The sequence below is a fragment of the Podarcis pityusensis genome, assembly GCF_964106645.2.
Source record: "Podarcis pityusensis genome assembly, chromosome: 8".
Taxonomy (NCBI): Eukaryota; Metazoa; Chordata; class Lepidosauria; order Squamata; family Lacertidae; genus Podarcis; species Podarcis pityusensis.
In genome coordinates, this window is record NC_138033.1 from 67,802,445 (window position 1) to 67,817,284 (window position 14,840).

At 45.4% G+C, this 14,840-nt stretch overlaps 1 protein-coding gene across 2 annotated transcripts in view; it reads right to left on the reverse strand.

Annotated features, from left to right (window-relative positions):
- TP73 (tumor protein p73) overlaps positions 1 to 14,840 on the reverse strand; it is a 70,641-nt gene that overhangs the window by 4,556 nt on the left and 51,245 nt on the right. Inside the window, exons 3-11 of one of the 2 annotated variants that reach the window (XM_081016128.1) lie at positions 13,145 to 13,331; positions 12,461 to 12,576; positions 9,579 to 9,688; positions 7,743 to 7,885; positions 6,905 to 6,993; positions 6,343 to 6,467; positions 5,764 to 5,918; positions 4,041 to 4,173; positions 3,121 to 3,214 (exon numbers count right to left, since the gene is read on the reverse strand). In XM_081016128.1, coding sequence (XP_080872254.1) covers positions 3,121 to 3,214; positions 4,041 to 4,173; positions 5,764 to 5,918; positions 6,343 to 6,467; positions 6,905 to 6,993; positions 7,743 to 7,885; positions 9,579 to 9,688; positions 12,461 to 12,576; positions 13,145 to 13,331 — 1,152 coding nt within the window. The remainder of the gene's footprint in view (positions 1 to 3,120; positions 3,215 to 4,040; positions 4,174 to 5,763; positions 5,919 to 6,342; positions 6,468 to 6,904; positions 6,994 to 7,742; positions 7,886 to 9,578; positions 9,689 to 12,460; positions 12,577 to 13,144; positions 13,332 to 14,840) is intronic. The other variant, XM_081016129.1, reaches the window with a different exon arrangement.

Here is a 14,840-nt window from a genome sequence, read left to right on the forward strand (position 1 = left end):
AATCCAGGGACACTTTTCAACTTCAATGGATTTTGTATGGGGTAAAAGGTAAAGGGACCCCTGACCATTAGGTCCAGTCATGGCCGACTCTGGGGTTGTGGTGCTCATCTCGCTTTATTGGCCAAGGGAGCCAGCGTACAGCTTCTGGGTCATGTGGCCAGCATGACTAAGCCGCTTCTGGCGAACCAGAGCAGCACATGGAAACGCCATTTGTCTTCCCACCAGAGCGGTACCTATTTATCTACTTGCACTTTGATGTGCTTTCGAACTGCTAGGTTGGCAGGAGGAGGGACTGAGCAACGGGAGCTCACCCCATCACGGGGATTCAAACCGCCGACCTTCTGATCGGCAAGTCCTAGGCTCTGTGGTTTAACCCACAGTGCCACCCGCGTCCCAACTTTGTATGGGGACTGATTTGTAAATCTTAATATAAGAAGAGCCTGCTGGATCAGGCTGACAGCCCATCTCTCCCAGCATCCTGTTCTCACCGAAGTCAACCAGATGCCTTTGGAAAGCCCACCAAGAGCACTCTTCCCTCCAGTGTTTTCCAATAATTCACATTCAGAAGCATTGCTGCCTCCACATAGCCATTGTGGCTCATAGCCATCGATATCCATCTCTAGGGATTTGCCTCTTCCAGTCCTGATCTCTCTACCTCACGGCTACTATTTCAAGCTAAATAATAAACAAACATGGAAGGCCCAAGTACTACATGTTTAACATAGCAAGTGTTATGGCCCTCCATGTGTGATTCATGCAGGAGAGAATTTGGGGGAGGAAATGAGGAGACACAGAGGCCCAAACAAGCCTCATGTTCTTCTCAGAAGACTGATTTATAACACAGCCAGTTTTAAGTCCCACTCATGAAAACAACCATGGATTCATGCACAAGTGTTAATTTAGTTAAAACAGTAAGCACTGTAATACTCTATTACAGCTTTCCCAAACTTTGTGCCCTACAGATGTTTTGGATTTATTTTGCAGGCAGTTGGAATACCATTGCCTTTCTTTTCTTGCTGATGATGCCAGCCATTTTGTACCGGCACTCAGATAACGTTTATGAAGAAATGAGTATCAGCACCTCATTGGGATTTTTTTAAAACAATGACAACAAAAAGAGTTGGAGCCCAAAATGTCTGGAGAGCAGCAAGTTATGAAAGGCTTCTCTGTTGGGAGTTAGGTGTGGGCATAACTCAGGAAACATGGAAAGTCTTCATGCAAAAATGGGATCTTTTTTTAAAAAACAAGCAAACACACAATGCTAAACTTTATGGGGTTAAGCAGCAAGTAGCTTTTGATTCCAGTCTAAGACTGCAACTGACCCCAGGTGTTTGTGGAAGGTTTATTCTGAGGGTTTTCTGTCCAGTGCTTGAAGCCCGAAGCGGAAAATGACATACAATGCGTGGCACCAAAATACGACATGGTGAAGACTTGGTTCTGCGCAACATGTGGCATTTATTGGGCAGACATGAGTGTAGGGTTCCCTTCGAGCAGCCTTTTCCAGCCTGGAACCCGCCAGACATGATTGGACTTCAATTCCCATCCCAGCATGGCTGATCAGCAAGGATGATAGGAGGGCAGAAGGTTTGGGGAAGGTTGCTCAGGGGACAGTGGGTAGGGATACAGAACTCTGCCTGATTTCTGATCCATACCGCTTTCATATGTTTTTTCCTATAATTCCCTTGCATCTGCCATTTTTTCAAAAAACCCAAAAACCTCACAAAACCCATGCTGAACTACATATTTTTTCTTAGAACATGTGTTTAAATGTGTGCTTTTCTCAGAATATGTGTTTAAATATGTATCCTCTCAGAATATGTTTTCCTCACAGAATACACATTTAAGGTATTTTCTCTCACAACACATATCTAAATGTCCGTTTTCTCTCAGAGCACATATTGAAATAGGCCTCCCCCCCTCATGTGTTTAAACGTGTATTCTTTCTTATATGTTTATCATTCAAAATTCGTATTCAAATGTACATTTTCCCTCAGAATACATTGTTTTCTCTCTCAGAATATGTTTTCCTCACAGAATGCATATTTAAATGTGCTTTTTTCTCAGAAGCTGCTTGAAGGTGTCTTCTTCCTCACAATGTGTTTTTTGCTCAGAATACATATTCAATTGTGCGTTTTCCCTCAGAATACATTGTATTCTCTCTCAGAATGTTTTTTCCTCAGAACACATATTCAAAGGCGTATTTTCTCTCAGAATATATTTTTCTTTCAGATTACGGGTTCTAACATGTATTCACTCTCAGAATACGTTTTTCTCTCAGGATACATATTTAAATGTGTGCTTTCCCTCAGAATATGTATTTAGCTCAGTATCATCCTGCAAATTCCCTATTGTCTACAGTGATGGGTTTCAGGTGGGGGACATTTTCTACCTGGAGATACCTGGAGATTGAACTAGGGACCTTCTCATCAGATGTCAAACAAATAAATATTTGACTTTTAGAAGACATCTGAGGGCAGCCCTGTTCAATGAAATTTTTAATGGTTAACGTTTGATTGTGTTTTTAATATTTTGTTGGGAGCCACACAGAGTGGCTGGGGCAACCCAGTTAGATGGGTGGCATATAAATATTATTATTATTATTATTATTAGTAGTAGTAGTAGTAGTAGTATACCACCTTTTCCCCTAAAAGAGACTCCATGTGGTTTACAGAGTTAATCTGGATTATTTTGAAAGTTGCACGAAGTTTTGCATTAACTGTTCAGTGCTTGACAGAACTGACTACATTATTTCACCATTTTCTGCTATGTGCTCTTCATATTTTTAGAACAAAAATGCAACCGATGATTGTGTGGGAAAGTCACATTATTGTTGTTGTTGTTGTTGTTGTTGTTGTTGTTATTCTGCATGCAAAGCAGATGTTCTACCACTGAGTTTTTGGCCTTTTCAACCATACCTGAGTACCCAAGGTTGTGGGGAAGGGTGCTCTAGGTAATTGTCTTTATTGTTGAACTAATATCATCGTCAAGATATTTCTCCTGTGACAAGCATGCATTGCAGCTGCTTGAGATCCCCCCCCCCCGCAATCCCATCCCCAAAAACATTGTTTTGAGAGTGACAGCCCCAAGAGAAACAGAGCGACAGATCTTCTCGGTATTTACCTCTAGAGTTAAGTTCTGCAGGTGGTAAAGAGTCTGTAACCCTTGTGAAGTGAAATAGTCAATGCAGTTTGAGCACCCCAAACCTGTTAAAAAACTGCAGAAGAAAAAGAAAAAATATATAGATATATATATAGGGGGTGGGAATAGAATAATGTCCTCAGGTACATTAAACTCTTATCAGTAAGGTAATCTAGGAATGGTAAAATAATGGATAAGCTTCAGCTTCTCATATCCTAGGATGGCTCCGATAACTGATAAGATATTTTGTAATATTGAGGGGAAATGGTTCCCATAACACGTCCCCTTCCCCCCGCCCCGGCTCCCATTTAATGCTGACAGAAATCAATTTTTAAGAATAGGGACAGCTATGGTAGGAAATGTGGCTTAAGGCCGGGGTAGCCAACATGGCGCCCTTCAAATGTTGATGGACTACAACTTCCATCATCCATGACCTTTGGACCTGCTGGCCGGAGCTGGAGGGCAGCAACATCTAGGCCACATCCATACCAAACATTTAAAACTCTGTGATGCCACTTTAAACATCTTGTTATCCCTTAGCTAAAGAAAACAAGTTGTGAATGGAGCGCTTGCCTTTCTCTCCCACCCACCTCCCAACAGAGCATTGCCTAAGCCAGAGTTTTCCAAACTGGTGTCACAACATGTTAGTGTGTTGGCTGAAGTGTCATCACATAATAAGTGCCCGTATCTCTCATAACGGGTTAGTTTAACCTCCAGTTTGCTAGCAAAACTGAATTACTGTTTCGTGAAACGATGCACATCTAAAAAGTGTGCCACCAACATGAAAAGTTTGGAAAGCTCTGGCCTAAGCAAACCAGTTGCTACAGAGGTTAGTGTGTGGTTAAACAAAAACAAAACCAGGCGTTGCTGAGTTGACCCATGCTGAGCCACCTCCTTCCTACCTGACAAGGTTTGGGTCTGGGTTGTAGGGCGGAGGGGGCGTGCAATGCGACCCTGAGACCATGGACTGCGAGGGGTGCCCGCCGTTCATTTCTCCATTGGACTGCATGGTGTGGCTGTTCAGCATTCCCGGCCCTGGGTTCAAGAAATGGCAGCAAACCAGCCTGGTGAGTTTGTGAAATACATTCCAGGTACAACCTTACACAACTCAGGGGCTGCCAACCCTTCAGGGCCAATGGGATCATAGGGAATGTTGAGAAATGCCGCAAAATGGCTGCAGCGTAGCGCATAATGAATGCCTTGGGGTGGAGCATGATAAAAAATGGCTACCAAAAGATATGTATTTAGGGGGGGACATTGTGTTGGCTCTAAAGTGGGCAAAGGTGGGCACACAGGCATCGATTGTAAGTATCACTGTTCCCCAGGCGCATGCTGGGCTTAGGAGGACAGTCACACAATACAATGGTGCATGTGTGTACTCAGAAGTAAATCCCATTGAGTTCACTTGGGTTTACACCCAGGTAGGGATGTTTGAACATGCCTCAATCCATTCCAATATTCATTTGCCCTTTCACCTGGTAATTTTTGTTCTGCTGCAGTTGGGTCCTTTTGCACATGTCTGTGTTCCATCTAGTCATCCTCTGATGCAACAAGTATGTATTTTTAAATGGTGTGTGTGGGGCGTGTGTGTGTGTAGCACACAATAGACATACACAAAAACAGTCATCAACAGATATTCACAATCTTTCCTTGCATGTTCCCTTCCAAAGTTAATAAATTTCCCTCTTAGAACTTTTGCAGCCAAAACAACAAAGAGCCAAAAATGGCTTTGTGATGGGCCATTAGCCCATTCAAAGCCATCTATGGCTCCAAACCTATCTATGTTCACTCAGAAGTAAGTCCCGCTGAATTTAGTGGGGTTACCGCCAGGTAACTGGGATTGATTTTGCAGCTCAGTGTAAGCTTGATGTCCTATTCCATTTTCCTCACTCAGGCATCAGACAGAGACAGTTTAGCTGGTCAGTTACAAGTCAAGAATACATTGTGGGAAAGGAAAGCAATTTTAAATTTTATTTGTTTTTAAAACAGAGATTTAGGGTGGTCAAAAAACGGGCAGCCATGTCCAGATGGCATCATCTCTTCTTGGCTGTTGGAGGGGCTTCCCACTCCCCTGACAGTCATTATTTTATACTTGAATCCAGTTTGCTAGAACCTTGGGAGTTTTGTAAAATAGAAAAAGGAACCACAAAATAGCTCTCACAAGTTTGGGGAAGGGCTGTAGCTCAGTGGTAGAGTGTCTGCTTTGCATGAAGGACCCCACCCCAAGATCAATCCCTGGCTTCTCCAGGTAAAGCTGGGAATACCCCTTGAGTATGAAACCCAGGACAGCTGCTGCCATTCAACAGTAACCTAGATGATCCAATGGTTTGACTCAGCACAAAGCAGCTGTTTACACTTCCATATTCCCAAATCGCCCCATCTCGGTTCCAAAAGGAAGAGTGAGGCTTTCCGTTTTATTTAGAAAACTATATATCCCACCCTATACAGCCCTGAGAGGCTGGCTCAGGTAGCATGCAAGAAGCCCAAAATACAGGCACACTGAACTTGACTACAGGAAATGAAATGACAGGGTGTCTGTAGGGAACCAGGAAGATTCAGAGAAAGGGTGCTGCACAGACAATAAGAAAACATTCTTGGCCTTTTGCATTAGGTGCCTTGCCTTACCCATCGGCCCAAGGGTGGTCCCAGCGCCGGAGCTGTGCTGCTGGGGCTGCCCCACAAGCTGGTTGACGGACGGCAGCTTATTGATCCCTCCCGTGTGATGCTTGTTGATTGGCGAGAGAACTGGGCCATAGGAAGAAGGAGGCTGAAGGTGAGTCCTGCATGGGGAATGGAGTTTGCTGGTCAGGGGCAGTGATGAGATGGGAGGGTAGGAGAAGTTTGCTCCAGTACACATTCATTCATTTATTTATTTATTTATTTATTTATTTAATCAGCTTATTTAAACTTGAGCTATCATGAGAACTGCCATCCTGCAATAGCTGATGGACCAAAGGGTTAACCATCCTTGAAATATTTGAAATTTGCTGAATGGTTTTTGAAAACACAGAATCCTCTCTTCTGTAAAAATATAAACAAAGCGGTTTGCAACACAGAGAACACAACAGGTGGTGCCAGAGCGCATTAGAGGCAGAACCAACTAAATCTTGTTTTGTCCCCATCCTCCTCCAGCACCCTGTTCACCCTAATAGTGCTGCAAGTTGTTTTGGGGGGAAAGCAGGGAAAGACAATTTGGGGACTTACTGGCGTTGCAAGAGCTGCTGCTGTTGCTGGCGATAGGAGTCGACCAGCTGTTGCGGAACCAACTCCACCAGCTCCAGGCTCTCCTTGATCTTCATTAGGATCTCAAAGTTCTCTCTGCCACGTACCTGAATCAAGGAGAACAGATGCGAGTTAGAATCAAAAGAATCGGAAGGGACCGGGGGGGGGGGGTCATCCAATCTAACCTTCCCCCTGTTCAGGGCAGGATCTGCAGCTGCAGCCTCTGCTTTCATCCCTCCAGAGTAGCAGAGCCCACCACCTCTCAAGATGACTCTTGGACTCTTGGTGTCCCTTGCAACTCAATAGTTCTATGGTTCTATGATCACAGTTCAAATGTGCAATGGGTCTTTTTTGGGGGGGAGGGGATGTTCATTGGGACCTTTTGCAGGCATCATAGGAGGCAGTGGTGAGTTCACTGGTGACTGTGCATGCCACATTGAAAAGCTGTGGTCTAGTTTATCTTAAAGCGTGCTAGACTGGCTTGACACTTGTACAGCATTGCACATGCACACACACACACAAACCAGTCTCAGGTGCTACTTACAGGTACGTAATATGTCTCTTCTTCCCCATGCCTCCTTTTCTTCACTCCAGCTCCCAGTGCTGGAATACCTTGAGGACTTTGCTTGAAAGCTGGGTGAGGGGAGAGAAGGAAACAATGACTGCTATTAGACAGGGCTTAATTTGAGCCAAGGTTGTGACAGCACAAAGGCATCTTGGGGAAAATGGCGGAGAACCTGCAGCTCAAGGTGGCGTAATGCACTGCTGCCTCAACGGTCCATCATGGCTATAAATAAGACTTCTCCGTGAATTTGTCTAACCTTTTAAAGCCACCCAAGCTGGTGGTCATTGCTGGCCCCTGTGGTTGCAAGTTCCACCGTTTAACCATTTGCAGCATGAAGAAGTACAGTGGTACCTCGGGTTAAGAACTTAATTCGTTCTGGAGGTCTGTTCTTAACCTGAAACTGTTCTTAACCTGAAGCACCACTTTAGCTAATGTGGCCTCCTGCTGCCGCCACTGCATGATTTCTGTTCTAATCCTGAAGCAAAGTTCTTAACCCGAGGTAATGTTTCTGGGTTAGCGGAGTCTGTAACCTGAAGCATATGTAACCCGAGGTACCACTGTACTTTCTTTTATCTCATGCAGCAATAGATAGGCAGCTTCCAGTGACCTGTCCATGGTCCTGAAAGCCCTGTTTGTACCTAGGATCCTACGGCCAATTAGCTTCAGTCATTTTAAGTTTTGGAATATAGGAAGCTGCCTTATCCCAGACCAGTCCATAGGCCCAGCTCATTCAGTATTGACTTCAGTAACAGGCAGCAGGTTGGGGGCAGCTGTCCTTCCTTGAATGCTGCCCATGATCCACAACCCAAAGACTTACTCCGCTTATTTGGGTTGCCGTTTTTCGCCACGCTTTCATTCAGGGCCTGCTGCTCTCGGTAATGGTCCTCATCCGCTTTCCGGTCTCTGCCTGGACAAGCGCAGATTCGGCCTTCGAATGACCTCCTCCCCAAGACCTGTCCGCTGAGAAGCAAAGACAATGTCAATTCAGCAGATGTAAACCTCTATACCAACAGTGGGCTGTATCTAATGTTAGTCCTACCCAGAAAAGACCCACTGAAACCTATGGACATGACTACCTTGAGTCCATTAATTTCAGGGGGTCTGCTCTGAGCAGAACATGGTTGGATGCAACCCACTGACCTTGTTTTTAATTATTATAATTATTATTAGACTTGTTACTGTGATTAGCAGTAACATAAAAACATAAATACAGTGTAATGTCTTGTAATATAGCAATAATAATAATAATAATAATAATAATAATAATAATAATAATAATAATTTATTTATACCCTGCCCATCTGGCTGGGCTTGCCCAGCCACTCTGGGGGGCTTCCAACAGAATATTAAAATACAATAGTCTATTAAACATTAAAAGCTTCCCTAAACAGGGCTGCCTTCAGATGTCTTCTAAAAGTCTGGTAGTTGTTTTTCTCTTTGACATCTGGTGGGAGGGTGTTCCACAGGGCGGGTGCCACAGGGCGGGGGCCACTACCAAGAAGGCCCTCTGCCTGGTTCCCTGTAACTTGGCTTCTCACAGTGAGGGAACTGCCAGAAGGCCCTCAGCGCTGGGCGTGAGTGTCCAGGCAGAACGATGGGGGTGGAGACGCTCCTTGAGGTATACTGGACCGAGGCCATTTAGGGCTTTAAAGGTTAGCACCAACACATTCATTAAAAAAAAGTGCAAGTCACAAAAATGTTCAAAACAGTCCCTCCCTAAAATAATGGCTGCTGAAAGCTTTAGCAGCAAAAACCATAATCTTCCTAGTTTGTCAAAAGCTGGAAGTGGGGAAAGATACATTTTTACTTGGCATCAACAATATGTCAGTGAAGGTGTCAGATGAGGCTCACTGGGGAGAGTGTTCTGCAGTCTGGGAGCCACAACTGAAAAGGCCCTCTACCTCGCCATTCTCCTCCAAGCCTCCCTTAAAGAAGGAACCCAGTAGAGGACCTCAGAAGAGATCTAAGGGTCTGGGTGGGTTCAGATCAGGAGATACTGAGGTCTCCTATGTGCTAAGCTGATACACTAAACCACTGTACTAGTTGTCAAATGGGAAGGCAATAACTTTGCATACTTCCATGAGCTGCTGTGTGGTGGCAGCAGTGGGAAGCAGAAGAATGATAACGAACGAGGAAGGTCCAAAGCCTGACTCTGGGTGTGTTAGGGCCAAACTAGATATAACACAGGAGTTGGTGAATCCATCTCCTGCTGTTATTTCTTCAGTTAATAGCAATTAGAGGGAGGGCTGACTTGGTGTGGGTAATGGGGGATGGGATCCAACCTTTTCCCTCTTGCCCCTAATTCAAATTCTGCCAACACACACCCAGCATGGCCAATGGTCAGGGATTCACTGGCTTCCTACCCGTGGTTTAGCACATCAGAAGTAAGAACCATCACCTTGGGTTTGGCATGGAAACAGATCGGAACCCAGTGCACTTGACATAAGGCCAGTCTAAAAAGTATGTGCCAGTAAGCAACCTGCTGGCTGCACTTTGCATGCATTTCCAAACTGTCTTCAAGGGAATACCCCCTATAGAGGCATGGCTCCAATCTTCATCTACCTTCCCAACACAAATCAACCCCACTCATCTGACTGTCCATTAGGGAGTAGCATTTCCTCTTGCAGAGCTGGTGTTCACATGACTGACTCACTCTCTGGTCTCCAAGGTGATGATGATGAGGATGGGTCTCCTGTTCATTCCACCCACACAGCTGCTGTTGCACATGAAGTTGTAGAGGATGGTGGTGAATTCGGTACCCACCTGACGAAGAAGAAAGAGGGGGAGGAAGGTGTGGTGAGCCATGTTTGGGATGTGCATAACATTATTATTATAGCTGGAGGTGGGTGGGATCTGGCCCATTTGCTGGAAGAGGACAGGGGAAAAGGTGAAGAGTAGAAGGGATTGGCTGGATGGGAATGGGTTTGAGGAAAAGGCATGTCTCAGCAGTACAGCATCTGCTATGCACGCAGATGGCCCCAGGTCCAATCTCAGGCAGTTCCAGGTAAGGCAGTATGAAACCTTGGAGAGGCACTGCCAATCATTGTAGACAGTACTAATCTAAAGGAAGGTCTGTGCAAGGGCAGGATCCCAAATTCAGTCCACAATTTCACAAAGCAAACAGCCAATTCTTATTCTTCTTTAAGTCCTAAGTCTCCCAAAATTATTTGTGTGGAGGTCCAATATGCTGGCATGGTTTAAGAACACTTTAAATGATGGTTTTCGTCTACGTTTTTAGCAGTTCTCATTTTTATCTGTAAGCTGCCTTGAGTCCTGACAGGGAAAAAGGCAGGGTAAACAACAACAACAACAACAACAACAACAACAACAACAACAGGTTTAAAGTGACCCCATAAACAAGCCTCCTTCCTCCACCAAAAAAACAAAAACAGTTTAGAGGATGAAATTTATAAGGGGGAAACCTTTGTTGTTGCTGCATCTATCATTAAACAAACAGGAGTCAGAATCCTTGCTGATCTATGAAAGATCATTCAGAACTCCACTAGTAAATCTTCTGCCCACCCCAATGTAGGTGACCTTTCGAGGTCTCGGACCTTTTTCTGAAGTGGAAAGCAGAGGCTTAGTGTGGTGTAGTGGTTAGAGTGGCAGACAAAGGCTCTGGAGACCCAGGTTCAAGTCTCACTCAGCCATGAAGCCTGCTGGATTTCCCTGGGCTAGTCACTATTTCTCAGCCTGACCTACCTCGCAGGGTTGTTGTAAGTATAAGATGGGAAGGGGACAACTACACATGCCACTTTGAGCTCTTTGGCATAGAAAGGCACGAAGCATTGCAAGCTGAGCGTGGAATCAAAGTTGCAGTAATGATGCCCAAAATTGACGCATATTACATACTGGGTGCAGAATCAGAGTTGCAATAATTCCGCCTAACAGTAGGGGGAGATCCAAGCCTTCCTATAAGCAGTCTTCATTTTCCCTTCTGGGTTTCCCCCTAAAACTCTCCTGCATTTCTCCTCCTTCGAGATGCTGCAATGTATGTGAGTTTAGAGCAGTAGAAGGTGGGCATATCCTTTAAAGAGCGAGGAGCTACAGGTGTGCTTCTTGACAGGCGAGGATGCAGAGCACACCTGGTAGGTGTTCCCATCCTGAATGTAGATGCAGCCAACATTTGGTATTTCTTCCTGGGGTTTGCAAACATTGGCGGTACATATGCCATACCTCCAGATCCCTAGTTCAATAAATGCAGAAGGAAGGTAAGGCGAAAGTTAGGAGGCTGCTTTGCACCAAGTAAAACCAGTGGTCCAGCTAGATCAAGATTGCCTATGCTGATTGCCAGTGGCTTTCCAGGATTTCAGACACAGGGACCTTCCCAGCCCTACCTGGAGATACCTGAGACTTTCTGCGTGCACAACAGATGCTCTGCAACTTAGCTGCAGCCCTTAATGATACTAAGACAGGATACTGATCCATCTAGCTCAGTACTGTCGCCACTGGCTGGCAGCAGTCTTGAGAGTTTCAGGCAGGGGACATTTCCAGCCCTTAAAGTGAAAGTAAGATTCTAGTCCTCATGGTTCCAGATGAGGAGCTGTTAAAGAAGCTGCATTGTATCTAGTCAGACCATCGGTCCAACTAGCTTATCTTTCAGGAAGGGGGACATTCCCAGCCCTACCTGGTGATGCTGGGGATTGACCATCTGCATGCAAAATAAATGCTCTGCCACTAAGCTACAACCTCCGTGGTGGATTAAGACTGGGCAATGCTCACGCATAGCTGCTTTTCCTTCAGCATAAAAACCGGCCAGCTTAAATACTGCTTCCTCCCTGCTGCCTTTTAAAGCATATTTAACATGCTTGGCTCTTAGAAGTGGAGAAACCTGATTTGCACCAGTGTCCTCTTCCTTTCCCACACAGTGGGAGGCTGCACTCTGTGCAGCAGGAGTGGGGAACCTCAGGCCCAAGAGCTGGATGTGGCCCTCAAGGGTCTTTCTATATGGCCCTTGAGACTCTTCTCAGGCAATGCCCTTTCCCCTATCCTGACACAATAGCTCTCAATGGCCCTGTTATGCCCTCCTTCTTGACTGTGATCGTAGGAGCCAACTCCTAGGAGCCAAGGGGTCTTCGGTCCCCCCAATAAAATATTTGAGGGCCCCCCAAGTTAATGGGCATTGCCATTCAAATAGTGCACTGCACCACATCATGTGATCGATTATGCTGGGCAGGGTTTACCTGGGCCCCTCCAATATTTTATTCAAGGTGACTGTGATATACTGCTTTTTGTTTGCCTGGATGGAGAGATGAATGCAGGACTTGTGTGTATGTGAAACCTCTGGCTGTTACCATACAGTGGTGAGAATAGTGAATTTAAAACTTCAGTCTGCCAGGAGCTGCCTCTACATGAGAAGCATGCTTTTCCTGAAAGCTCCACCCTGTTCTCCAATCAACATTGTGGATTCCCAGGCTCCTCCCTCTGGCTCTGAACCTCAAGAGGTCTAGCAACCCAACACCCGCAAAAGAGAGAGAGAGAAATTATGCCTATTGCTTCGAACATTGCTTTTTTCCCATTAGCAAGTCAGATTACCTGGGGAGGTTCATAAGGAACCATCACGCTCTGCCTCCCAGTTACAGGGTCGTCCACGTACTGAGATAGGTTGTTGCCTTCCACGCGGATTAAGTGGCTTGCAGGAGCAGAGAGACCTGTGAAGACAAAAAGCAGGCTTAACTGCAAGTATTTGCTCCTTTAGTTGCCTTTTTGGATGGAGAAGCAAGAAATGCTACTCAACGGAATGTCAACATCAACAGCAGAAATTCCTGTGAGGCCAAGACCCATCATAATGTAAGCCAACAAGATTGTCCTTCTGACTGGGGGGAAGCAATGCACCTTACTAACCTCAGTCTGCCCTGATGTGCCTGCTGTCTTGTCAGGGATGAACTTTGCCTCTCATTGGCTCTGGTGCCGTCTAGTGTTGCTCTCACTGCCTTCTGCCGAACCAATCGCAATGGACAACCCATTATAAGGGGGCAGAGGTTCATATCCAGTGTGAGCTCTGCTCAAAGTGGACACATTGAAATGAATAGACATAAAGATTGACCAGATGGCCTGTTGGGTCCCTTTCAACTCTAGAGTTTTATAGTCCTATGGATAACTAAGTTCCACTGATTTCAGTGGGTCTGTACTGAATAAATCATAGCTCGTGACAACCCAATGCATTCCAGAACTTCTTGAGAACCAACAACACACACTTCCTGTTGAACCTGATCTCACCATCATTGAAGTCGCGCCCGAGCTCATGGTTTGGACACCGCTTCACCACTTCTGTCACATGCTCCGCCTTCTTGTAGACTGGCATTGCTCGGATGACAGTCCCTGGAGGAGGAGGCGTTGACACTTTGATCTGGATGGGGCACGTCTTAGCAATCTGACAGTAGAGCTTCTTGAGCAACGGGGAATACTGGAAAGAGGAGCAAGGTGCAAATGTGAATGGGGGTGTGCTAGAACTTCTCATTCGTTCTCCATGGACGGCCACCAAGAGGGGACAACCCATCCGCCTGGAAGATGGATTTGGAAAACCTGTTCCCCTCCTAACCAGCACTGACCTTTGCATTTGCCAAGTGGCAGAATCAATTATGATGTCATTCTACAAACCTATGGTGCAACCACTTTTGGAATACTGATCACCTCACCTCCAAAGGGGATATTGTAGCATTAGAAAGGGTTCAGAAAAGGTTTCGCCAACATTAAAACTTGTGGACATCCAATGAAGCTGAAGGCTGGAAGATTCAGAACAGGTAAAAAGAAAGTACTATGGAACTTACTCCTTCAGGAGGCAGCAATGGCCACCCTCTTGGACCACTTTAAAAAAGGATTGGGCAAATTCATAGAGAATAATGCTATCAATGGCTACTAGCAACAGTAGCCTTCCTCCATGGTCAGAGGCCATAATGCTTCTGAATACCAGTTGCTTAAAACCATAGGAGGGAAGAGCACTCTTGTGCCAGGGTCCTGCTTGTGGGTTTTCGACAGGCATTGGATAGCTCAGTTGGTTAGAGTGTGGTGCTGATCATGCCAAGGTGGCAGGTTTGATCCCCGTATGGGACAGCTCCATATTCCTGTCATGCAGGGGGTTGGACTAGATGATCCTCAGCATCCCTTCCAGCTCCACAATTCTATGATTCTATGTAGCATGCCTAAATCAGGTGTGTGCATTCATAAGTAGGAATATGCATTCAAAGAAATACAGTCGTACCTCGGCTCCCAAACATCTTGGGAGTCAAACGTTCTGGCTCCCGAACGATCGAAAACCGGAAGTGAGTGTTCCAGTTTTCAAATGTTCTTTGGGAAGCTGAACGTCTGATGGAGCTTCCACAGCTTCTGATTGGCTGCAGGAGCCGCGCTTTGGATGTCGAACATTTCAGAAGTCGAACGGACGTCTGGAATGGATTCTGTTCAACTTCCAAGCTACGATTGTATAGGAAGCTTCCAAGCTATACCATGGGTCTGTCTAACTCAGTACTGTCTACATGGGCCAACAGCAACTCTCCAGGACTTCTGGTAGAGGTTTTTTCTAGCCCTACCTGGGACGGCAGTGAATGAACCTGAGACCTCTTGCGTGCAAAGCAGATGAGTTATCTACCACTGAGTTATAGCCCTTTACAAAATTCATTTCAGAACAAATGGAAAATTTGGCTGAATGTGTACCTCTCAGTACAGTTTTCAGATATATTCTGAAATTAATGCAGAGAGGAATGAATTATTGAGTCAGATGTGGAACTGCAGCTTATGCCCATTTGTTCTCCTATCAGACGCATAAGGGAAGCACTGGTCTGTTTTGGTGCTTGTAGTTATAGAGCTGACATCTGTAATTGTGGCTGGATCTAGATACATCAAAGAAGCAATTCAGTTAAACACATTGCAAACTTCATACAGGGAAGTTCTGTTGGTGTCATAGTGTTATAACACA